The sequence below is a fragment of the Leptosomus discolor genome, chromosome 1 (genome assembly GCF_034619465.1).
Source record: "Leptosomus discolor isolate bLepDis1 chromosome 1, bLepDis1.hap2, whole genome shotgun sequence".
NCBI lineage: Eukaryota > Metazoa > Chordata > Aves > Leptosomiformes > Leptosomidae > Leptosomus > Leptosomus discolor.
The window spans coordinates 151,245,874-151,272,526 of record NC_141391.1 but is presented as its reverse complement, the minus strand read 5'-3'; the positions used below and the strand labels follow the sequence as shown (position 1 = coordinate 151,272,526).

The window sequence follows — 26,653 nt, the reverse complement described above, 5'->3', positions numbered from 1 at the left end:
CAGGTGTGATTCTCTTGTTCCTCCTAACCTCATTGGTCCTGTTGCTGTGTGATTGCTGTTCTTTTGGAGTTGTATCTATACTTGCTTAAGCTTTGTGGTCAGTAATGATTTAATGATTCTTCTTATTTCGGTTTGGACTTCTGAGTTCGAAGGAGGGCTGACAGCATCACTGAAGGGACCTGCTAGTTGAGATCATGATCAGAATCATTTCAGTCCATCCTATCTTCCCATTTGCAGGGTTATTTTCACAGCAACAGGGTTTAGAAACTGTGTTCTATGGGAGCTAGCAGTCCTTGAAGGAAAAGAATACTACTGAATGAGCTTTAAATTTTGATTGTCTCTCTTACTCAGAAAGGTAGCAGGTAAAGAATTAGGGACAGTTAGAAATAGGTAGGAAAAAAAGTTAGTTGACTTTTATAGATTTCAGGTCATGACCAACAAAATTATGGCTTGAAAATTAATAGGTGGTTCTTTTCTCTCTCTCTTTACTGTGATAAGGTAACAAAAGAAAAGCAAGAAGTGTACAGGTAATAGGAATACACTTTATTCTAATGTGGGACAAAATATTTGGTGATAAACTAGGTATTTAGTGCTTTATTTTTATTGATAAGGATTTTAACATGTTATTCTTATTGATACAGGTATGGTCCTGAACATTGTGAGCACGTGACTTCGAAGATGGACAACTGGATCTGTAATAAGTTGTGATTGGCCTTAAGCTGACTTACAACCGTTGAAGAACTTAACAGGATTTCTCTCATTCCTGATTTATGCCTATCTAATTGCCTCACACCACCAGCTTAATCATGTACGGAAGTGCTCGCTCAGTTGGTAAGGTTGAGCCAAGCAACCAGAGTCCAGGGCGTTCACCAAGGCTGCCACGGTCACCACGTTTGGGCCATCGTCGAACCAACAGCACAGGAGGCAGTTCTGGCGGTAGTACTGGGGGTGGCAGTGGGAAAACCCTTTCTATGGAAAATATTCAGTCCTTAAATGCTGCCTATGCTACATCTGGCCCTATGTATCTAAGTGACCATGAGAACGTGGGTGCAGATACCCCAAAAAGCACCATGACTTTGGGCCGATCTGGGGGGCGGCTGCCTTATGGTGTTAGGATGACTGCAATGGGTAGCAGCCCTAACATTGCCAGTAGTGGAGTTGCCAGTGATACTATTGCATTTGGAGAGCACCATCTCCCTCCAGTGAGTATGGCATCCACTGTGCCTCACTCACTGCGCCAGGCCAGGGATAACACAATAATGGATCTGCAGACACAGCTCAAAGAAGTATTAAGGGAAAACGATCTGCTTCGCAAGGATGTGGAGGTGAAAGAAAGCAAGCTGAGTTCTTCCATGAACAGTATCAAGACCTTCTGGAGTCCTGAGCTAAAAAAGGAGAGAGCTCTGAGGAAAGATGAAGCTTCAAAAATCACCATTTGGAAGGAGCAATATAGAGTTTTGCAAGAAGAAAACCAGGTTTGTCGTCTAATGTCACTGTTAGTGTAGTAGCACAATTAAGTGAGTTTAATAAACTTGAATGTCACATGTAAGCGGCTAAATTATATTGGTGCTTTTCCCAGATAATTGGTATGAATAAGATGTGTTTTCAACTTGCAAGCCTCTTTTTAAATGTTTCTTGTCAAGTCACGTCTAGAGTGCTCATTTCTCCTTGTGTGTCATGTGTTTTTTTTCCTCGGACTGATGATAACCACTCGGTTTCCTTTTGGAAGTATTTTACTCTGTTCATAATTAATATTTCAATAGTGCTTACCCCTTGAAGCGTTCTCAGAGATGCAGAATGTACTAACTGCTGACCCCAGATACAACTGAACTGTTGCTGAATGTTGACAGAGTGCCAGTAAAGCAAAGTTCACGTTACACTGATCTTATTTTAGAGCTCCAGTTAAAACCTCCAGACCTACAGTTTTCACAAACAGATATAAATTGTGTTCTTGGCTGCATTTGAGTAACACTGTTTAATACCTGCTCATCTATTCTTTTGTCATAAGCTGTGCATACTTTCTTATGCAACTATTGTAAAGCACCCTAAAGGTTTTTTTGTAGTGGTCTGGCTAGTTAGAGAATAGGCAGAAGAACAGAGAATCTTGGGCGTCTAGTTCTTTTGTCGTCTCCCTCTTAAAAGCATCCCTAAATTAGAATAAAACTGAGAGGTCGATTAAAATTGAGGTCTCTTTGTAGTCAGCTGTACTTATTAAAAGCTGCTTTAAAATTTTCCCACCTAGACCTTCTTGCTAGCTTAACCCTGAAGTAACTACTTGTCTTTCAGTTAGCGTCCTCCATTTAGTTTTTCTGGCCAAATGTGAGTTAGGCATCTCTCTGGACACTCTCGTAAGAAACCTCACCGCTCTTGTGGAAAACAGGCCCAGTGTCCAACTCCAAAAGTCTCCTGAACTATAAGTCAGCTTTCACCATGACAGAATTACTTTCCCTATTGAGTTTTTTAAATATCCAAGGAAGTTTAATGAAATAGTTTCCATAATTCAAGCATGATCATGTTATTGAAGCTCTTAAGGTATACTTGCTGGTTTAGGCAGTGTCTTTTTTTTTTTAAGATTTGCTCTAGAAGATGAAAACACAGTCCTGATAGTACTTGGCACGTTATACTCTAAGGTGACCTGTCGTAAAGAGTAGATTCCTTTTGGTTAGTGATAATCTGCTGCACTGAAGGTGTCTGCGATTTTCTTTTTAGTTTTTAAAGAACTGAGTTGAAGAAAATAAATTCCTTTTCCTGAGTTAGTATGAAATAATGTAATGAACTTGTGTGGCTTTATAGCTGTATTCTTACCAAATGGTAAGTATCGCAACATGGGATTTGTTAGTGTGTGTGACATTTTGTATTCATTTTCATATGTCTTCTTGGAGTGAAGAAAACCTAAAGTTAAATAATTTTTATTGCAGAAGTAGGGTTTCCTTAAAAGGAGTAATCCAGTGAAAATTTTGGTTGTAGTGGTACAGTACCAGTATAATGAATACATGGAATACCACTCACTTAACTTTCTGATGCTTTTTGTATTTCAGCTGCAGGTAAGCATTTTAATTCTCAAATTCTTTTCAATTTTAAGCTCTGTGTTTATACTGAAGAGGATGTATTAGAATATAATAACATTTTTTCTGAACTCAGTTTTGACATTTGAGGATGCTGTGGAAGTCTTGCAAGCAAAATCCAATGAATGTATGGTTTAGAATGGATCAAGCGGTTACTAAATATGTGTAGATTGGAGAACAGTAATTCCTCTGAGTTGTTTTTTTTTTTCCTTGTCTTTCCTTTATCCCCTAATTAAACATTTGCAGATATTTCCAGGCCACTGTTCTCTAGGCAATCACTATAATTACTACCACACTGGTAGAATTGTATAACTTTGGTCCAAAAAAAGAAGGGTGCAATTTAAAAGTAAAAGGGTATTATTGCAATGAGCTGTAAAAACTAAGAATGCTAATTAATAGATTATAGTTAGCTAACAGTGTGTCCTAATTAAACTATGAATTCATTATGTCTTCTATAGCTTTTCGGAGTTGGTCACTTCAGCCCTTTATAAGGAAGATCAGTTTAATAGGATTTACTGTAATTAAACAGACTTCTCTGTTTAGACACTGAACAAGGGATTTCTCTGATCTGTTGGGGGACCAGAAAAATCTCTTCATTACCCCTCCAGCCTCCCCATAAAATGACTTCCAGTATAATTGCAGGAATTGGTATGTTGTAGACCTTAATACGAGTATTTCAGCACATTGCTTTTAATAACGACTTCTCACATGTGTAGAAGTTGTGCTTTATATTAAGCTTAGTAAAGGCCAAATGCATTGTTAACAATTGACTCAACTCGTGGAGCCAAGGTTCTGTCTGACTCATGGCATTATCTGATAGTCGTCTCAATCTCTTTGCTGTGGTCTCTGCTCTTTATTCCTCTAGCACACTTGATTGTCCCTGATTGTATTATTTTTATTGCTGTTCTTTTCACCTCAACTTTGAATGATTGAATTGCCTCTTGGTTTTGGAAGTTGTTAAAATATGTGAAACTGTGGGCTCTGGTTGGTTGCTACCTTAGCCTCCTGTGAAAAATACATTGTTGTCTTTGGGTTTTCTTTCCCATTTCTTGGGAACATGGGCAAATCAATCACAATTACTGATGTATCGCTTACTGATTTCTAAGAAATTTCCTGGATTCTGTAAAGATCAGAGAATGAATAGGGAGATTAAAGAGCATGCTACATGTTCTGAGGCAGTCACATCTTTTTGTTTGGTTGTCTTCTTATGGCAATAGGTAGCAGGGGTATCTTGGACATAAGACTGAGAATGTCGTGTGCATGCACCTGTGTAGCTCTCACTTGGGTTGAGAGTGCTTTAGTCTTACTCAGTTGTGGTGTTTCCACAATTGTGTGTGTTTCCACCACTCAGCTATGTTGAGCAAATACTACAGCTATGGAGTGTAGCATATGCTGAACTTTATTTTCATCCTTTGTTATTGATCTTGAAGAGCCAGAAAATCCTTTCTTTTCGTAAATGGGGAATGTGACTGTCATCTCATTTTCAAGAGCTCAAAACTGAACATGGAAAGTATTGCTGTAGTTAAAATAGGTTCTTGGAAAAATACAATAGTTTTCAGTGCAGTGTGGATTAGTTAACCAATTATACTTTGCAAGAAGCCAAAAGCACAAATGATTTCTCAAAGGTTGACAAATCCACGCATATCCCAGGAGGAACTGATGGAGCCAATAAACAGGAGCTTGTTTTTGGCATGGTATCACTCTCCTCAGCATGCTTTAGTAGGAACTGTATTTTTCTGAGTTGAAAATTATTTTTTTTTAGTGTATGTGGTTTAAAGTTTCCCTGGGAACTTCTTCATCAGAAGCAGGAAGGAAAGACAGTGAGTATTTTTTGCATTTTGTTGGAAATAATTTCCCTAAAAACTGGACTGTTGTGGACTATGTAGAACTCAAGAACAAAATAACTCCTCTCAGTTGTTATAAGCAAGTTTCAAGGCGATTGTCCCTTAAAATGAGTAGTGCAATGCAATTTTGGTGTCTAACACCCTGCATTGACATTTCCCACGTTTGACTGATCTGAATTTAAGGCCTGATTTATGTTTCAGCTGAAATAATGCAGTATTGCTGAAAGCATCTTTTTACTTTGATGTATTTCTGTGGTCTTTTTGTGGTTAGAGGCCTTGGATGAGTGAGAGAGTTTAACCAAGAAAATATTTCTGAAAGGAATTTCACCTTGCTTGGGGTAAGCACCTGAAGAACATTCTGCTTCACTGTGATGGAGACGTGTGATGGGTGTATCCAGCATTTCATCAGTGTTCTTCTCCAGAGTTAGAAGTACTTTCCGTTTCAGTGTCATGGAATGAGCGTCTCACTTTAAAATATGGTTGTCCATATGTTGGCCTCTGAAATGTGTTGGGTGCTACTGTTGTGAGACTGGCTGAGCTTTTAGTGACTACATTTTTCTTCTGGAAATCAGATTAATTCTCACTTCTCCATTGATTTAAGCTTTTGTTGTTGTTGGGTTTTTTTTTAATTGTATTTAAAAAAATGTTGATTTGTCTTATGTGTCATTCTAATACTAGTACCATTCATGAGTCGGTTATTAGTTGATAGAAAGCTGAACTTTCTCCTATTATGGATGTTTACTTGTGCAATATGCTGTTCCTTAGTCGTTGCTTAAAGGCATTATCTGTTTCCCACAGCATTACATTTAATTCTTTCAATGGCAGATGTCTGCCGGCTGTCTAGAATGCTGCCAGCTTTAAGGTTCCCTCTATCTTTCCCCAGTTGCAGCATGAAATTATAACTTAATTCTCTTTTAGAATAACTCAAAACTGTCACCTCAAGAGTGCTTGATGACTGAGGTATTTATCAAGTTGCAGCAAGTTGTAGTGACTTCAAAAGTTGTCATATAATTGCCCAAGAGATGGGCCTTCTGTGTTCTGTATTTTTGCAATTCTTTAAGGAAATAAAATTAGACTTTTATACATATCTAGGTTCCCCAATGCTTCTTTTCTGCCATGTTTCCTATTGAGGTAGAATCTAATACCTTGAGTTGCTTTGAACTGTAGCATAGGTTGAACAGCTGGTCTCTACTTGATCCATTAAATGTACAAGGGGAATACTACCAACTTAAAAGCAGCTTGTAATAAAACGGGTGACGTCAGCGGTACTGTTGAACTTAATAGTTTAACTGTGCTTTTACTATTAAACTGGGGGAGGGATTACTTTAAATTCTGCAGGACTTTAAATAGCAGACCCTTTCTCCTGTAATTCTTTGTCCTCTATGCATTGAGACTGTTTAGACGTTACACTCCTAACTAGGGTTGCAGTGTATTATTCCACTGTTCAGCATGTATACTCCTGGAAAGTCTTGTCTGTGTTACTGTATTTCTCTACAAGCCATTGTCTCTTTTGGCACTGTTGTAATTCTGGTGTTTAAGTTACTAACTTTTTCCCTTAAGTGTTCTTACTTTTTGAAGTATGAACTAGGTAGCTTGAAACTGTGTAAGATTCTGATTTGGAACAGGCTTCCTTTTAGTCACTCAGTGAACTGTTGAACAATAATAGATGATAGCAATAGCATAGAGGTACTCCTACATTATAGTTCATTTTAGCAGCGGTCTTGGACCAGTATTACAGCTTTTTAGTACCAAATCCAGTATTCTTGTGTGTCTTTCTTACTCTGTGTGGTATTGATTTAAGTAGCAAGGAGAGGAGCACTTTTGATAGAACTGCTAGTCCATGGGAAAAGGATTGCAGTTGTACTAGTAATATGTATGCCTCCAAGGTCAAAAACTGAAATAGAGCTTTTTTTAAAACTCTTTTCAATTTAGTGATATTAGAAAGCCTCATAGACATGAAGATGCTACAGCAGAGTGGGCCACCATGACTAAACTGTTAGTTGGAAACAATTGTGGGGTTTTTTTCAGCAAAGTAGGTATCTAAGATCCTGTTACAGTCTGTATAATGCTTAAAACATTAGTAAGACAGAGAAATTTCTGTATTTAGGATAAATATATATATATGTATATTCTGAGATAAGAGCTAGAGACCAAAAGAGTTTAGAGGAGATGTTTCTGTACTCTGAAAGTGGTTACTGTCTTGGACAACTTACAAAGAGCAGTCATGCCAGCTACCTGAATTAGTAATTAAAGAAACAACTATTGTGAAATGCTACTTTAGCTGGCAGAAGGGGAAAAAGAGAAGCAACTTGGTAGTGCTCTAGTATTCCAGTGTGCAACTCCTTTGAATTCATTTTATATATACACTTGTGTTTAGTGAACACAAGAAAATACCGGTGTTTTCAGTAATAGTGATTTGTGGTGATTTGAGCTCCTTGACACAAATCAGATTACAATGGTTTGTCAGCAGGTAAGCGTAGCTATTTGGGATTAAGCTTTTTTTTTTTTTTTCCCTGCATGGATAATGCTTTGTAGTTCTTCTGTATAATTTTTGCCATAATCTGATGAGCAGAGGGAAAAATGACTGCTTCTGCTAAGTGTAGCTGATCGTAATTGTATCTCCGTTTTTTTTACCTGAAGATAACAATTACTAGACCTTGAAAAGAAGGTCTTTTCATCAAAACTTAATTTCGTAACCCACAAAGTCTATATATCTTTAGTATTTGCAGATGTATATTGCATCCTCTAGGAAAGACCAGAGTCACCTTTTGTAGTGGAAAAAAATACTAGGACCAAGTGTAGTTAGTTTCCTTCTGTGTTGATACCAGTTGTTATATTGAAGTGATTTGCTTTGTACTTGCAGTAAGAACCTTGGACTGCAAAGCAGAAATTGATTTTTTTGGTTGTATTAGCAGCCTTGAGAAGCAGGTAGCAATGCTCAGTTTTTGTAAAGCTCCAGTCTAACTTGGAGATCATATAAATCACCACACCACCCCCACCTTGAATTAGTGATCATTCTTTTTACACTGAAATATTTGTAACTCAGTCATGTCCTGTTGTTATATTGTGTTTTGTACAGTCACTTTTGCTTCCAAAGAATATTAAATGGACTGTTTTCCTTTATTTATCCTGAGGGAGCTATAGTAATTTTAAATATTTTTTTTCTATTTATAACCTTGGACTAAACACCAAAAACTTTGATACAGATTGTGAGAAATTTGGGCATACCAATATATATCATGTTTTGCAATTGCAGAGTCAGTAGTTACGTTTAAACCATAAAGGAAATAAAGACTCCATAGAAGGATTTGTTATCAACATCTAGATCAGTATTTGAAGAGATGTCATGATAATTTGAATTTTTGTCAGTTGACCTCCATTAAGAAAGTCGTCTTATGGGTTCACCGTAGGAAGAGACTGGATTCTTTCAAAAAAAACCCTGGAAACCAAACCAACACACTAACTCCCACCCACCAAACCCACAAAAAACCCAAACAAAACAAAGAAATCAAACCCCAAACCCTGAAAAGCATAAAATAATCTTCTTATTGCATGTGTGCTCATTGAAATGAGCATGATCAGATGCCAAAATGCTGGCATAGAACACCATGAAGAGTGCTTCTAGTAATCATTGCATTAGAAATCGGAGGAGTTAAACTTATGTATAACAGTTACAGGAATAAATACCATGTGACTGGCTTCTTCAGTTTAATTTTAGCAACTTCATTTGTAAACTGGAATGCTAAGTAATGTACTGTTGTTGGTAGATGCAAGATTTTGATGGCTGTTGCATTATAGTCGTCCATATACAAACGTTTAAATTTTTTTTTTATTTCTGTACTACTACTTTTTCCTGTTATTATTTAAGTTATTCAGGTGTGTGTGCAGTGGACTGCTTTTTCCCTTCCCTGGGTGGGGGCTACTGGTCTAGGATCCCCTTGAAACAGAGAGGAAAAAAATATTTAGTCCTTGCTGCTCTATGTTGCCTGCAGTTCCCGTATGGATTGCTTTTAAAATCTAATGATTGTTGTCACTATTTTGGAAAATAAATACTATAGCCAACAAGGGTGAGCAATTGTTTGGATGCAGTTAGATTCTTCCAGAATTTGACTCTACAACATCAAAAGGAGTTTAAATGTGATATGTGGTTTCCTAACCGTCTTGGGCAGTTCATTGCAAGCACACAAAATAAGACCAGGTCATAGGGGTGATGGCTTTTCTAATCTCATGCGTAGCACAATAAATATATACCTTTTCTTGAGGGAGGGAGAAAGGGATGGAGATCAGCTATCCAATAAAAAGATCTTTTTCAATGCTCTGCAAGTATAGCAGAGGTGGAGAATAAGTTCTGCCTTTTAAAAAGGCGCTTCGTTTAACACCTGTGACTGTGTGATACCTGTATTGTTAATCAGGTTCTGTAGCAAGTTGCTACACATTTCTGTTTCTACAGCGGTACCCTTTCCTGCTTCTTCACTCCTTTTCCTGCCCCTTCACATCCTTGCTCCAGTAGGCTGGGGAGAGAAACAGGGAGACAGCCTCTGTTTGGAAAAACAAGTAATAAATGGTGGTCCAAAATTAACTAAGCCTCACTGGTATCTGTATCAAAGCCAAGTATGGTTGCATTTTTTTCCTGGCTGATACATACTACATCATCACCACATTCTTATGAGCAGCACTATCAAGGAGTAGGCACTTCACTAAATACTCTTTTGCTGCCTAAATGCTTCACAGACACAGGCCTTTACATGAAGAAGTATGCTTGACACTGTCTATGGGGTTTTTTATTTATTTTTGGTCCTTCTTGTCAGATGATCAGGTACCAGCTACCTTGGGTTGTTAAATTTTGAGAACAGATGGTCTTCTAATTATATGCTGTTGTGGATTCCAAAGAATAAAGGGCCATGCATTTCTTCTGATACTTTTTGTCGCTTGTTTCTGAGATTAAAACAAGTAAGCACATGAACTATCACCATTCAGAGATGAAAATCTTTTCTTCAGGTACTGTGTTGTTCCAGAGTAGTTGATTGCTCCTGGCATTTTAAAAAATAAAATGAAATATACAAATCCTGCCTTTTTTTAATGCAGTGTGGTGAAGCTTACATACCTTTTTCTGTTACAGGAGTCATGAAATTGTCTGAGTAATGGTCTGGTTTTTAATGGACTCATGTCTCAGATGAGAAATACTTATTTTTGACTGAGGGGAGGGAAGTGCTTTCTGAATATATGTGTTGTAGCATGTTGTCTTTGAGAACCTGTAAGTGCAAGAATGCTCATCTCAGGCTTAACCTATTGGTAGACTTGAGTTAGTTTGGATCAGTAGGAAGTCCTGACACTGAAGGCAGTGGTGTGTGTCCTACAGTAGACGTTCTGTCTTGCTGTGAGAAAACAAAGCTGCTTTTTTAAAAAAAAATCAAAAAAACCAAAAAAACCCCCCAAAAAACAGAACACCCCCAAAACTATAGATATAATTGATTAGACTTTCTGCAGTATAAGTGGATATCAGTTCTCGGATGAACAGAAGCAAATCGTGAAGCAATAAAAGTAGCTTGAGATAACTAGAGCTTTCTTCGTTAGAGAAGCAAGAAACCCACGCGGCCTATTCCAGCATCTGATCCTGCAGCTGTAAGCCTCCACGAGGCTTATTCTTCTGGCTACGTCTCTTTTCAGAGACGGAAACATTTAATACTAAGCATTTGATTTGCTAAAGGATTCAGGGCATCATACCAAAGCTCTTAAGCTCTTACTAGAAATGTTATAAATGTCAAAACCAACACGGTTAAGAAACACCAACCTGCTTGGAAATTAAAGCTTTACTGTAGAAGATGCTAATCCTCTGTAGTCAATTCATGCCTTGGATCTGATCTAAAGAAGCAGTAGATTGATGAGAAAGACCTTGTCTTTAAGAGCGGTCATAATTCTACAACCAAGGCTAGATCTTTTCAGTGGAACTAGGTATTATGATTGAATGTTTCTATGTCATGTCTATGCTGGACACTTTCTTGCTACTATGCTACAAAATGAAATTACTTTTTCTGCTTTTCAGGAACTGGAAGGTGGATCTCATGCACACAAATGGGAAGCAACTGTGAGGGTTTTCTTTTCCACTTAAAAGATGGTCCTAGTTGCGTTGTAGACTTAAAAAGAGTGAAGAAACATGTAGGATAATATTTGCTCCTATCTCTTTTTAGGTTAGGGTTTGTTTCATGGAAGTCTTATGGGACACAATTGTTTATCTAATCCACAAGAGATCCCTCAGTTCACAGTAAGACTTAATTTTAATTATTGGTCTGGATTTTGCATCAACTAAAAATGTACATATGAAGTTCCTGGAAGTGATTTTCTCTTCTATGGCAAGAGGTTTCAGTATTTCTGTGCTGGATTAGAGAAGTACATCCATGGAGAGGATGACAGAAGCTTTAGGCTGAGGATTTATGCTAATAGGTGAAACAAAGAATCCCAGAATAATCCTAGTAAAAGGAAATGAGCAGAAAGAACAAGCGTAGCAATGCCTTTTAATTAGGTTGTTAGGAAATTCTGTGGCCTGCACTGGAGTCAAAGGAAGTAACTGCCTGATTTCCTTCGATTGGATAAATGTTGAGAATCAGATTGTTAAATGGTTCATTATTCATCTGTTTGGTTTAGGAGTACAAATGACAATGTTGTGTTTACTAGGTAGAGCATAGTTAAACAAAATTCCAGTGTTTTTCTGGTTATGCTGCTCAGTAATCCTGATGAAGAAGGAGAGAAGAACTTTGGGAGAGGGCAGAGGTGAAAATCTAGATAATTCTTTGATCTGACAAAGTATGACAATCTTTGTGTGTTTTATATTAGCATAACATATATGTACTTTTCTGAAATCTTCTTTTTGTGTGTGCGTGTGTTAAAATTAACAGATGTGTTTGCTTGTGGAGATTAACAGTTTATCCAGAGTAATTGTACAAAAGGCTTACAACCATAGATGTGCTTTTCTTGAGGGCAGAGGAATTTCCCAGTCTTCATCAGCCTGCGTATCAGTTGAGTAAAGTCCAATTATTCTGTCTATGGAAGCTTTGATTTGGAGGACAATTTCTAAGACTTTCTCCTTCAGCCAGTATCTGAGGAGTCAGGTTTGCCCATATGGTTGTGAGCCTGTTAGTGTGTAACCATTTTAATAGATCTGTGAGCCTAGTCAGGCAAAGGAGGTACCTTTCTAAAGAAGCAGAGGTATACTTTCATATGAGAAACTAAATAGTGTGCCATATAACAACAGCATTTTTTATGGGTGAAGAAAACTGAAAAAATCAACCGTTTTGTGATCCTTTCTGCAGAGGGTGTTTGGACCTTCTAATCACTTCATCACTTCACCGTGCCTGGGAGGTTCCAAAGAATGGAATTATCTGCAGTAATTTATGGGGGGGGGGGGGGGGGGGGGGGGGGGGGAGAGGGGCGGTGACGACACGACACAACCCCAAAAAACACCTTTCAATAAAATGAGTTCATCCAAGCTTTTCTTAACACTGCATTAATTTTGGTTTGAACTAGCAGATGCCTTTGACACTAAGAAGAGTTTTAATAAGTATGCTTTGGCCATGATTCGTGAGAAGATCTGTGCACATACTTGACCAAACAGTTGAAGTAAAAGTGGATACTACTGTGTGTGATTTGTTATACTTTCTGAAGTTGTGTAATGTGCTAGTGAGATCCTACTAGTAGTTCCACGATTAATCCTTTATAAGCCATTTTAGTTGGAAATAGTACACCTTCTAACTAGTATTACAAAACCCGTCTTACCATTTTAGGGCTTTTTGTTTTAAGTCACTAAATATGTTTACAATTTGACTTTAAAATTTGTCTTAATAATTAACATATAACAGTTGAACAAATGTGGTTGTACTGCTGTTACGTTCTCTCTGGCCCATCCTCCTAGAAATAAGATTCAAGATCCAATATTTGCCATTTAAAGAAGGTTCCACGTTTTCATTTCTATCCACGAAAGCTTTTACTTTTTTTTTTGCTAAGGCTGGAAATGTGTTCAAGATTAGCCTTCTAAAACTACATGCTGTGTTTTCTCAAAGCAGAATCAATTCAGTGTGTACTTATTCAGAAATTATTCCTGTCCTTCTTTCCATTTGGCTAAATCAGCTCAAAACTGTATGCCTTTAAGAGGTTTGAGGTCTGTCTCTCTTTTGACTGTGTGAGAATTGTCATTCATATTTAGCGTCACTTTTTGGTAATTAACTGTTTATAGTGTTTCATGTCAGACTGCTTTAATCCGAAAGACTGGGAACTTGTGGAAGAAATCATTAATTCACTTTCTTTTATACTTAATAAAGTTATTAATGTTTCTTTGAACTGCTGAATGCTAGACAGTCTTTGAAGAGCGATCTGGAAAAAGTAGATCTGTACTTCACAGGTTGAACTTGTTAGCGGGTTATTTGGTGCACTAAGACATGATTATAAATAGGCAGTAGTTGATGCTGGGATCCCTTCATACATGCTCTATATAATTTGGCTGTTTAACTCTTGATTAGATTAGTTTTATTCTATTGAACCAAACATTCCCCTGCACATATGGCTTTATGCTGTCTACAGGAGTGATGCTCGATTCACATCTTTATTTCTCCATTATGGATTGGGGTGTGTTTGGTATGCACATGGAGCTGAGCTTCTGTTTTAGTTTCCTCTGATTTCTATCTAGTTCACACCCACCAAAACTGTTTTGTGAAACCAACCAACATATGACAAACAGGAACTATCTGACGATCTTCCAAACAGTGTTGCTGCTGCAAAATAAAAGGCTGTTGGGTATGTAGTCATGTTTGTACAGCTTCTGATGCTTGAGCCTCTGAAGGAGTTTAAATACTGATGGATTAAACATTTCAACACTCAGGAATATGTGTGTTTATTTCCATAAATGAATGCATATTGTAAAATGTTTCCAAACTGGTAAATTGGGTTAGAGATAATGTGATTATTCAAAGTCATGCAGTTAATAGTTGCTGTAGTTTGAGATATTTTTTGTCAGAAAGTTTTTGTCCTCTGTGTTAACCATTAGAAAGCAAAAATCACCTTCTAATTCAAAAAGTAATTGGATATATTAAGTGCTGTGAGGTCTTTAGACATGTATTCATACAAGCTCTATAGTATGCTTAGGTTAGGCTTGAAGCAAGATATCTTCCATTTTTGCCAACTTTTCTTGAAGGGTGTTGAGCTTTGGCTGTCCTGCACAGTTGACATGTATTTCTCTGTGACTAAACAATCCTGTCAGTAAGTTTTGTTAACCTTCTGTGAGTGAAGGTACTAATTTTGGTAGTGCACCGATAACAAGAAGGATCAATATGCCATATAGGCTTGTATATGACTGAAACGATGAGATGAGATTTTAGTGCTGAGCACTTTAATTTTCTGGACTTCTAATCTGCTCAATTAGAACTTCATGCATAGCAGACTTTACTAGAAAAATGCGGAAGTAATATTTTTTCCATGAAAATGGATCATTTTAACTCAATATTTCTATATTGTCATTGCTTTTTCATTTTAAAAGGGAATATACTTTGTTTTTCTTTTTTTTTTTTAAATTCTCATTGGATGGACAAGATTTCTTCCCCTAATCTTCCCTTCAGTTAGGCTTCTTTTGTTGTTCTTTTAAGCTGTAAAAATAATTGGTTTCTACATTTTTATTCATATTTATGTATACTGCAAACAGAAACTGTGATTAACTTGTAAAACTTTTTACCACATGAATGATTTCTTATAAATCTTAATATTTTTGGAGTGATGGGAGGCATGGTAAAAAATTCCACCTTTAATTTATGGAAGTCACTTGCTTGACTGAATTGGGCAATAGATTTGCTCACTGTAGAGTAACTAGTAAGATATTTTGTAATTCAAAAGGCAGAACATGACTCTGTGAATTTGGTGACTTATGATCTCTAATCCTAAAGTAACTGGTCAAGGTTCTGCCAGGTATAACTGATACTTTGCATCCCTTGGACAGTACGTCATAAACCTGAATTACAAGTAATGAGTGACACTGTGTTAGTACTTCAAGTTACAAGACTGCTATTACTGCCATAAACAGATTCAGTTTCCAGTAGGAAAATTCTTCCCTTTTAACTTGTTTTAACACGTTCTGAATCACTGTCTTGGTTGTTTTCAGAACTTTTGTCTATCACATTAGGTTTTTTGTCATTAAAAGGTGCTGTTAAACAGTGCAACATTAAATCAAGAGAACAGGAACTTCGGTAAAACGTGAAGTATAAAGCATTAGAGATGTATTGGCGTTAGAAGTAAATGATTGGTAATTATTAACAGTACCCTCATATACAATACTTAAGTTAGTAGCTAAAATGGGTGGTTTTCCTTCCCAAAGTATTTTATCTCTTAATTTGTGTTCTTTTGGGGTGCTTTCCTCTTCCTTAAGCACAGTTTCTTTATTTCCCCCCTTCAGTGTTGGGCTGGCTGTTGGGAGATGGCTAGTGTAATTGTTCTTATGTCACTTTCGATGTTGGAATCATTTAAATTGCACAAGTTCAGTTTTGTGCAACAGGTTATGCCCTAAGGCGCACACACATATGTATCCAAGCTTCTCACTTACGCGGCTAACATGGAGACAAGAAGGGCCCTGTTTTTCTTGGAGTTTTTATAATACCTCCTGTTCAAAGCACAGTTTATGTTGACTTGGTAGTTGCAAGTGATTTGTGCATCTTCTGAATGGCCAGCGGTGAGGTCAACAACAGGACAGTGTGGACATGGTAAATTGTAGGGAAATGTTTAACCATTTGACAATCAACATCTGACAGAAACTTGCTGGAAAAAATATATAGCTGTTGTCTTAACTGTATTTTCCACTAATTTTCTGCTTGTTCTTGATGCGTCTTTAATTTCTGCAATAAAATTCCAGATCTGTTAGGCAGTATCAGTAATTACTATCACTGTGGGGTTTTTTCCCCCCTCTAGCACCTGTCAGTCTCTGCACCAAATGGGACACAGTTGGTAACTGTAATAATGTGAGCACATATTCAGCATATGGTGAATAAAGCAAAATCAATTCAGTATGAATCCACTCAAATATTAGGAAGTCCTGAACTTCGCACGTATTTTTAATGTAGTTCTGGGATGGAATTTGCTTTAAAAATGCTGTATTTCCGCTATCATTAATCTCACATAACTGGTCATTGTTGCCCCCTTTTGCGGGTACTAGTTTTGGTGAGTTGAGTGAATTCTTCGGGTGAATTGAGTGTCAGGGAACTGTTCTGGTTAGTGTGGCTTGGCAAAAAGGCTAATTTTCACATGACTTTGTTCCTTAAACAGGAGTGATGAGGGAAAGAATCTTAGAACTGGAAAGATATTTTTATTGCTGTAAAACATGTTTTATAATGAACTCTAGAATGAAATCAATCTTGCTTATGCTGACACTCATGAATCATTTATTTCCTGCTCAAAATGTCTATTTCCAAAACAGAGTTGGACAGAAGTAGTAAATGAGGATTGAATTTTCCTTTCAATTTTATAAACTCACTGAAAATATGCTTCAGTTTCTGAAGATTCTCGTTCTTGGACAAGTATTAAGGAAAGGGATAAAGAAGGTTTTTCTCATCTCCTGCTTGTGGAACTGAGGGGTTTCTTCAAGAACTTTTAATGTGAAATGTAGACTAGTGTTGATCCCCTAGACAAATTACTCAATTTCTTCAGCCTTCCCACTTGGCTTCCTACATTCTCCCACAGTATGCAAATAAAGAGATAACGCATCTGGACAAAATGTTTCATCTTTCTGTGCTGTGCCAATCTGTTCAGGTACTCAAGAAGATCTCCCAGGCCTCTGCAATCAGAAACAGGGTTCAAGGAGAAGAACTACCAGCAGTGAATTGAATGAGGGTTGAGTCAGGGACTACTTGAAATAACTTAATTCATATAAGACCGCAGGATGAAACCGAGAGTGCCGAGATTGCTGTAGCATGCCACTGGAAGGCTTATTTCTATCATCTTTAAAAGACTAAAGAAATTGGGGAGAGGTCTCAAACTGAGGAAAGGCAAATGTTCCACAATGTTCAAAACAGGATGAGCCATGTAATTACAGGGTGGTGCTCCTTGCTTCAGTCACCGGAAATATTGTGGGATCAGTCCTTTTGGAACAGATTTCTGTGTGTGTCAATGACAAGATGATGGTTGGGCACAGTCAGCATGAATTCATCAAGGATAAATCATGCCTGATCTCATTGCCTTCTCTGATAAAATGTCTGTATTTGTGGGTGAGGAAACAGCAGTGGGTATAATTTACCTTGCCTTTAGTAAGGCTTTCATCGCTGTCTCCCATGGTATTCTTGTCATTCTAGTTAGAATGCTATGGTCTAAGTGGTTGGGCAGCCAGATGGGTAAAAAGCTGGTTGCACGATCAGACTCGGAGGGCAGTGATTAATGGGTTAATTGCTGCACAGTTGCCTGTGACAAGTTGAGTCCTGTTTGACATCTTTATCAATGACCTTGATGGAGGTGACATGGTCCATATTCATTCAGATGGCAGATGACAGCAAACTAAGGGGACCTAATTGATATTCTCAAGGGCAGAGCTGCCATGCAGAGAGACCTAGTGGAAATGGGAATAAAAAGCCCCTTGGAAAGATGGAGACTGCAGACTGTCTGGTTGGGGAGCAGCTCTGCAGAAAAGGACATGGTGGGCCTGGTGGACAGCAAGTTGAACATGAGCCAGGGGTGCACCCTGACAGTGGAGATGTTTATTGTGAAGTGATTATCTCCTTCAGCTTAGCACTTGTTAAACCACCTGTAGAGTACTCTATCCACCTTCCAGCTGCCCAGTACAAAAAAGACACTGATAACCAAGCAAGTTCCTTAGTGGAGTGGGCTGAAGTACAGACCTTGTGAGAGGAGGCTGAGGGAATGGGCCTTGTTTAGTTTGGAGAAGAGGAGGCTTTTGGGGAGCCTAATAGCAGCTTTCCCATACTATGAGGCAGTTATGGAGAAGAACCACCAGGCTCTTTTCACGCTGCATGGTGGGAGGGTTAGAAATAATGGATATAAATAGAAATGAGAGGTTCTGGTCGAATGTAAGAAAAACCTTGGAGGGTCTCAAGATCTGACTGGGATAGAGTCCTGAGCAAGTTGATTCATTCTTATAGATGACCATGCCTTGAGTAGGAGGTTAAACTAGATGACCTCCTGCTGTCCTTTCCAACCTGAATTATTCTATCATAATTCTGTTTTGAAACACTGATTGGCATAATGTATTATGTTTACTTACGTTTCTAGACTAAATCATGACCTAAGTTTTCCAGTTGTCTAAGCCTTGATAGTGACCCAAGATCTTTTGTTCTTCTATAGTGACTGGGCTTCCCATGTAGGTTTAGTGGCAAAAACACTGTGTAAAATATAGTAGTACTGAGTGGACTCTCAGACAACCAAAGCATTGCACTCCAACACTATATTGAGTATATAGGCAGTGCCAAAACTGGAACTTGTCTGCTTTTGTGTCTGATATTACTGCTGTGTTCTTGCTGGATGTACCAGTGCCAAGAGAGTATCGGCTGCCCAGGCTTACACTCGCTGCATGTCAGTGGCTAGACTGTTCTCTTCTGGCCTGACAGTGGCATTGATACCTTGTTTGTTAAAACTAAAATGGAAGTGTGTCAGGTATGGCAATTGCTATTGTATAGTTGCTAGCGCTATGCTGATTTTCTCCATCAAGCATGCAGGCTTTCCAGGGAGGAGTCGTAGTCCAGATGCATTAGATCCAGATTGACTTCAAGGCTTATGTTTGACAGTATTCCCATAAAACCAAGGTTATTTTAAAAAAGTATAACTGTTATCTGTGCAAATCCTAGGTTTAGGATGTAGATCTTTTTGATTTGTTTTGTCTCCCACCTTTTCACTAGCTTTGATTCTATTGCAGATTTATTTTTAAATGTTGATTAGTTTCTTTACTAGATGCATTTTTCTCAAATTCTTTATAATTTTAGTGTTAACACCTATGAACAACTTTTTTGTGTTTCAAAGCACTGAACTAATGCTCATGACTATCATTTATTTTTAAATATGTCTTTGAGGGAGGAAGTTATTATGTTACAGATGGTAATGGTACATTTAAAATATTAATCAACATGTAGGCATATCTTTATGAGAGTTTGTGGTGAGCCTTATGTTGTCACTTGATCTTTTTTTAACTTCAAGAAGAGTGTTCAGTCTCCATGACACTTCTGTAGCTGCTCCACCTTTGGCTCGCTGTTCAATTTCAATTCAGGTCAGACCATCTTCATGTTAGCTTTTTCAGCAGTCTTGCTATCCAGGTTTCCTGAGGGTTTTCTCTAGTCTTACAGCTTAATTTTTCAGAGTATAGTTAGCCATTTTATTTTGATCTACACTTTGTAGTTCTTCATGCACTATCTGTTTAACCAAGTTGTGAAATGCACGCCTATGTTCAGGTTTTAAAAGTTAAAGACCTGATTTTTTTAAAAAACTTTTAAAATATTTGATATAAATCTTATATGCTAAAAAAACCTATTGCATCTTGTTAAATATCTAAATTTTAACTCAGGTTTTTTATTTTTTATTTTGCAGTAAAGATTTAGCTGAGTTATCACTGCTTTCTTTCTATGTGTTAGAAAATAGATCTTTCTCAGTGCCCCTGAATGCACCCAATGCATCCAAGATGATAGCTTGTCCAACGCGACAGGTGATAAAATTTTTTTTCCTTGTTTCTAATTTCACAGCCTTCCCATTCCAGTCTTTGCCATGTTCATCAACTCTTGCTGTCACTGGGCAGCATGGATGATATGAACTGTGTTTAACTTGCAGCAAATAAGATGAACAACTCTGAGTCTGACTTGCCTTTGAGTTCTAATAAGGTTTCTCATTTCATTCTTATACTACTAGAACAAGGATAGTGAAAGAAGCTCTTTTTTCACAACCTCTTGTGGTGGGCTGACCTTGGTCAGCTGCCAGATGCTCATGGAGCTGCTGTCTTGTTCCCTGTCCTCAACAGGACAGGAGGGAGAAAATCATAGAATGGTTTGGGTTGGAAGGGACCTTAAAGACCATCTAGTTCCAAGCCCCCTGCCATGGGCAGGGACACCTTCCACCAGGCCAGGTTGCTCAAAGCCTCATCCAGCTTGGCCTTGGACACTGCCAGGGAGGGGGCAGCCACAGCTTCTCTGGACAACCTGTGCCAGTGTCTCACCGCCCTCACAGTGAAGAATTTCTTCCTAATATCTAACCTCAATCTCCCCTCTTTCAGTTTGCAACCCTTACCCCTCATCCCATCACCACACTCCCTCATCACGAGTCCCTCCCCACCTTCCCTGCAGGCCCCTTTAAGCACTGGAAGGCCGCTATAAGGTCTCCCCAGAGCCTTCTCTTCTCCAGGCTGAACAACCCCAACTCTCTCCCTGTCCTCGCAGGTGAGGTGCTCCGGCCCCGTAATCGTCTTCATGGCCCTCTTCTGCACCCGCTTAAGCAGCTCCATGTCTTTCTTATGTTGGGGCCCCCAGAGCTGGACACAGCACTGCAGGTGGGGTCTCACCAGAGCAGAGTAGAGGGGCAGAATCCCCTCCCTCAACCTGGTGGCTGCGCTTCTTTTGATGCAGCCCAGGATGTGATTTGCTTTCTGGGCTGTGAGCGCACATTGCTGGCTCATACTTGTTTTTTCATCCACCACAACCTTCAAGCCCATCTCCGCAGGGCTGCTCTCGATCCACTCATCACCCAGCCTGTATCTGTGCTTGAGATTGCCCTGACCCATGTGCAGGACCTTGCACTTGGCCTTGTTAAACTTCATGATGTTTGCATGGGCCCACCTCTCCAGCCTGTCAAGGTCCCTCTGGATGGCATCCCTCCCCTCCAGCATGTCAAGTGTACCACACAGCTTGGTGTTGTCAGCAAGCTTGCTGAGGGTGCGCTCAATCCCGCTGTCCGTGTTACTGACAAAGTTGTTAAACAGCGCCGGTCCCCGTACCAACCCCTGAGGAATGGCACTCGTCACTGGTCTCCATTTGGACATGAAGCCATTGACTATGACTCTGAGTGTGACCATCCAGCCAGTTCCTTATTGCCCACCAAGTGGTCCATCCATCAAATCCAAAAATAAGATGAAAAAACTCATGGTTGAGATAAAGACAGGGAGATCACTTACTAATTACTGTAATGGGCAAAACAGACTCAACTTGAGGGAAAATTATTTAATTTTTTGTCTATTAAAAATAGAGTAGGCTGGTGAAAGAAAAACAAAACTGAACAACACCTTCCTGTCCCCCTTCTTCCCAGGCTCGACTTCACTCCTTCCTTCCTGGTTCTTCTACCTGTCTGACATGGGTTGAACTCCTGATCTCTTCTCATAGAATCCACCCCTGTGGCCCCCCACTACCAAAACCTTGCCATATAAACCTAGTACACCTATGCATACTTGAGGGTGAGTGCTGTCATTGACTCCTGAGTATTCAAATTTATTACAGAAGACTTACACATTAATAGGTCATTACAGATTTCAGTGGTCTCCCATTACTTTCCAGATAATTAAAGTATTCATGCTGTCAAATACATCAGTAGCAAAAGGAAGACCAGGGAAAATGTGGGCCCCCTGCTGAATGAGGCAGGTCTCCTGGTGACGGAGGATATGGAGAAGGCAGTTACTGAATGCCTTCTTCACCTCAGTCTTTACTGCTAAGGCTGGTCCTCAGGAATGCCGGACCTTGGAGGTAGGAGAGGAAGTCTGGAGGAAGGAAGACTGCCCCTTGGTCAAGGAGGACTGAGTTAGGGATCTCTTAGCTGGACTGGACACTCACAAATCCATGGGCCCCAATGGGATGCACCTGCAAGTTCTGAAGGAGCTGGCAGATGACATTGCTAAGCCACTCTCCGTCATCTTTGACAGGTCGCAGAGGACAGGAGAGGTGCCTGAGGGCTGGAGGAAAGTCAATGCCACTCCAGTCTTCAAAAAGGGAAAGAAGGAGGATCCAGGTAACCACAGACCAGTCAGCCTCATCTCCATTCCTGGAAAGGTGATGGAACAGCTCATCCTGACTGTTATCTCTAAACAGGTGGAGGAAAAGAAGATGATCAGGAGTAGTCAGCATGGATTCTCCAAGGGGAAATCATGCCTGACCAACCTGATAGCCTTCTACGATGGCATGACTGGCTGGGTGGATGAGGGGAAAGCAGTGGATGTGGACTTTGACTTCAACAAGGCTTTTGACAGTGTCTCCCATAACATCCTCATAGGTATGCTTAGGGAGTGCGGGACAGACGAGTAGACGGTGAAGTGGATTGAGAACTGACTGAAGGACAGAGCTCAGAGGGTTGTGATCAGTGGTGCTGAGTCCAGCTGGAGGCCTGTAACTAGCGGTGTTCCCCAGGGGTCAATACTGGGTCCAGTCTTACTCAACATATTCATCAAAGACAAGGGATGGATCAAGGGACAGAGGGGACCCTTAGCAAGTTTGCTGATGATACTAAACTGGGAGGAGTGGCTGACACACCAGAAGGCTGTGCTGCCATTCAGCGAGGCCTGGACAGGCTGGAGACCTGGGCAGAGAGGAACCTAATGAGGTTCAATAAGGGCAAGTGTAGGGTCCTGCACCTGGGGAAGAATAACCCCAGGCACCAGTACAGGCTGGGGGTCGACCTGCTGCACAGCAGCTCTGCAGAGAAGGACCTGGAAGTTGTAGTAGACAACAAGTTGACCAAGAGTGTGGCCAGCAGGTTGAGGGAGGTTATTCTCCCCCTCTACTCTGCCCTGGTGAGACCACATCTAGAGTACGGTGTCCAGTTCTGGGCCCCCCAGTTCAAGAGGGACAAGGAACTACTAGAGAGAGTCCAGCGGAGGGTCACGAAGGTAATTAGGGGACTGGAGCATCTCTCCTATGAGGAAAGGCTGAGACACCCGAGGCTCTTTAGCCTGGAGAAGACTGAGAGGAGACCTTACCAATGCTTATAAATATCTAAAGTGTGAGTGTCAAGAGGATGGGGCCAGGCTCTTCTCAGTGGTGCCCAGCGACAGGACAAGGGGCAACGGGCACAAGCTGGAGCACAGGAAGTTCCCCTTGAACACAAGGAGGAACTTCTTCACTCTGGAACAGGCTGCCCAGGGAGGCTGTGCAGTCTGCTTCTCTGGAGATATTCAAAGCCAGCCTGGATGCAATTCTGTGCAACCTGCTCTAGGTGAACCTGCGTTAGCAGGGGGTTGGACTAGGTGATCTCCAGAGGTCCTTTCCAACCCCTACCATTCTGTGATTCTGCTAAGAATTTAATTTTTAGTGCCACAGATTCTAACGGTGGAAATGCTTGGTCTTCTAAGCTTTTTGTATTAAAGTAGCAGGTTTGATGTATCCAAGAAGTACAATTCCTTCTTTCTGGTTTCATTGCCCCCCCCCCCCCCCCCCGCCCCCCCGTTATAATCCATGTTTGGGAAAGGCTTTTGTTTCAAGAAATTAGACCATTTTTGTAAAGAATTTACTCAACAGAGAGAGTGTATTTGTGTTTGAAGTAACTATGTAGTTTCAGACTCTTAAGTTGTCCACCCCCAGAGACCTTTCTCAAGAGATGAGATAGGATTTGAAAGGTTTTTTTCTCAGCTGTTGCTTGAGAAATTAAAACTTCTTCCTCCACTACTGCTCTAAGGGAAGGGGTATTTGTTCTGTTTTCAAATACTGGAAAGAAAATCTAAGATGGATTACTATCCTCATTTTAAGAGGATTGAGAACCTCTCACTAGCATTTCAAATTCGAAATGATAATATCACCACTGTCAGTGCAGTCCTTCCAATGGAAGGATTGTTTCATTTTTCTCAGCTTGCAGGATGTTTGTTCCTGCATAATGATCAAAGTTATACTAAGACAGTATCTGCAATTATTTACTGTTCAGCATTACAGCTTAACCAGCTCAAAGTGTTTTCCTCCAGCCACTCTGTAACATCAAATATCTTCACTGGAATTGCTGAGTTGCCAACCTGTCTTTGGAGGAGATGATGCCCTTAATGGGTTGACTTCCTAAAAGGGAAACGGCTGATTTTATTCTGCCTTTTGTGTTACTTTGCTATTGTTTAATTCTCCAGGGTCTCACAATCGAAAGTCAGGGACATGGGATCAGTAATCTTCTGCATATAGTTCGTGATTTTTCTATTACTGTGTGTAGACCTATCTGAAGTTAGATATAAAATTCACTGCCACTGTGTTTTATGTCAACCAAGAAAGTGTAGAATCCCAATCTTCGCTGTAGAGGGAGAATCAGTGTTGGAACTAGTGCTTCTGACGTATTTAAAAGCTTGATGTCTCCCTGCCAAGACTTCTGAGTGTCTTATATGATGAAAATTGTTCTGCAAGAAAGGGTCAGTGCCACATGAAAGACGCTGGTGGATATTTTGACATGGATGCTTATTTGATCAGTGTGAATGTGTGTGGGCTATCATTCGAAGCAGAAGAGAGATTCACTCATCTGTAAGTAGATGATGTGTATGTAGGCATTAGCTTTCCTTTGATCTTAGTTCAAGACCTTAAAATTCTGAGATTTGGAGTTGAGGGGTATATGGTTGTACCCTATACCACTTTCTAAATAATCTGTATCTCACTCGCATACCTGCATTCTATCCAACTGTATCTTACCTTGCTATCATATTTTTTTCACTCTGAAATGAATGAAGGGGATAACTGGAACTGTCTGGTAAAAGGGCTGGAAAAAGGCAAATACCATGCCCGTCTTCAAGGTGGGCATGAAACAGGGTACAGGGAACTATAGGTCAGTTAGCATAACCTCAGTCTCTGGGAAGGTTACATAGCAAATTCTTGTGAAAGCAACATACAGGCATGTGAAAGACAAGAAGGTGATTGGGACCACCTTGCATAGTTTTACCAAGGGCAAATCATGCCTGCCCAACCTGATGACTTTCTGTGAAGAGATGACTGGCCTAGTGGATGAAGGGACTGCAGTGGATGTTTGCCTGGACTTAAGCAAGGCCTTTGACGTGGTCTCCCATAGTATCCTTGTTGTCAAATTGGCAAAATGTGCATCAGATAAGTGCACTTGTGTGGCTGGACTGCCAGGCTCAAAGGGTGATCAGCAGCAGAACCACAAAATCTAACTGATGTCTGGTTACTAGCAGTGTTCTTCATGAGCCATGCTCTGGTCAGTATTGTTCAGCATCTACACTAGTGACCTCGATAGTAGGATGGAGCGCACTTTCAGCTGATTTGAAGATACAGTGTTGTGGGGAGCAGCTGATATGTCAAAGGGCAGGACAACTCTTTGCAGGGACCTCAACAGGCTGGAAGAATAGGATGATTTGAACCTCACAAGGTCTTGCACATAGAATGGGAAAAACCCCTCTGCTCAGGCTGGGGTTGACTGGCTACGAAACAGCTTTCCAATAAGGGACTTAGGGGTCCTGGTATACACCAAAGCAAATGTGGATCATTACATGTGCCCTCACGGTGAAGAAGGCCAACTGTATAATGTTCTGTGTTAGCAAGAGTATAGTCAGATTAAGGGGAGCAATCATTCCTTCTGTTCAGCACTTGAGACCACATCTAGAGTACTATATTCAGTTTTTGGCTTTGCAGTACAGGATAGTTACTGATGTCCTGGACTGAGTCTAGCAGGTAGCCAAAATGGTTAGGAGACTGGAGCATATGGCATATGAGGAGAGACGGAAGGAACTAGTTTTGCTTAGGCTGGAGAAAATAAGGCTCAGGGCATCTTGTGGTCCTCAGCTCCATATTGGGAAGGTGTGAAGAAAACAGAGGCAGATATTTCATTGATGTGCAGTAGAAGAGAAGGGGCAATGATCACAAGTCGCAACAAGGGAGGTTCGTTATTATTAGGCACAAGGAACAACATGTTCACCATTAAAGTAATTAAATACTCTAAGAGGTTTATCGGCAGCTCCGGTCCTGGAGATGTTCAGAGTTTGATTGTGCAAACTGCTAAACAAACTGATTTTGTTGCCACTGCTTTGAGCAGATAAATTCTTTGAGTAGATAAATTCCAGGTGTCCCAGCCTGTATTGTTCTATGATTCTCCATATCTGTACACGTAAAATATGTGTGTGTGTTTTCTAGATACAGTCCAATAAAACTTGACTCCCAATTTTAGTGAAGTATGCATACCCAGTGTGCCTGGACATAAAGAGTACTTCTCTCAAAAGAAACTAGTGGTAAAAAAAACAAAACAACTTTATGTAAAAATTGAATTCATCCTTACATTTGTAGTACTACATGTAGATGTTAAACAAGTAACACTTCGGTTTGCTAGAATTTTGCTCTGGTGTAGTTATAGCCTTTTATTTAGGATCAGAATGGTTTGGGTTGGAAGGGACCTTGAAGACCATTCAGTTCCAACCCCCCTGCCATGGGGCAGGGACACCTTCCACCAGGCCAGGTTGCTCAAAGCTCCATCCAACCTGGCCTTGAACACTGCCAGGGAGGGGGCAGCCACAGCTTCTCTGGGCAACATGTGCCAGTGTCTCACCACCCTCACAGTAAAGAACTTCTTCCTCATATCTAACCTCAATCTACCCCCTTTCAGTTTGCAACCCTTACCCCTCATCCCATCACCACACTCCCTGATCAAGAGTCCCTCCCCGCCTTCCCTGCAGGCCCCCTTTAAGCACTGGAAGGCCGCTATAAGGTCTCCCCGGAGCCTTCTCTTCTCCAGGCTGAACAACCCCAACTCTCAGCCTATTCTCACAGGGGAGGTTCTCCAGCCCCCTGATTATCTTTGTGGCCCTCCTCTGGACCCACTCAGGAGGCTCCATGTCTTTCTTGTGCT

The 26,653-nt window shown here is 40.1% G+C and overlaps 1 protein-coding gene across 6 annotated transcripts in view; it reads left to right on the top strand.

The window, feature by feature from the left end:
- The first annotated feature begins 739 nt into the window (after positions 1 to 739).
- The window catches only part of ERC1 (ELKS/RAB6-interacting/CAST family member 1), a 284,902-nt gene continuing 258,988 nt past the window's right edge, over positions 740 to 26,653 (top strand). For all 6 annotated transcript variants that reach the window (XM_086467310.1, XM_086467304.1, XM_086467291.1 and 3 more), the window contains exon 1: positions 740 to 1,475. In XM_086467310.1, the coding sequence (XP_086323436.1) occupies positions 807 to 1,475 (669 nt within the window). In that variant the 5' untranslated portion in view covers positions 740 to 806. The remainder of the gene's footprint in view (positions 1,476 to 26,653) is intronic.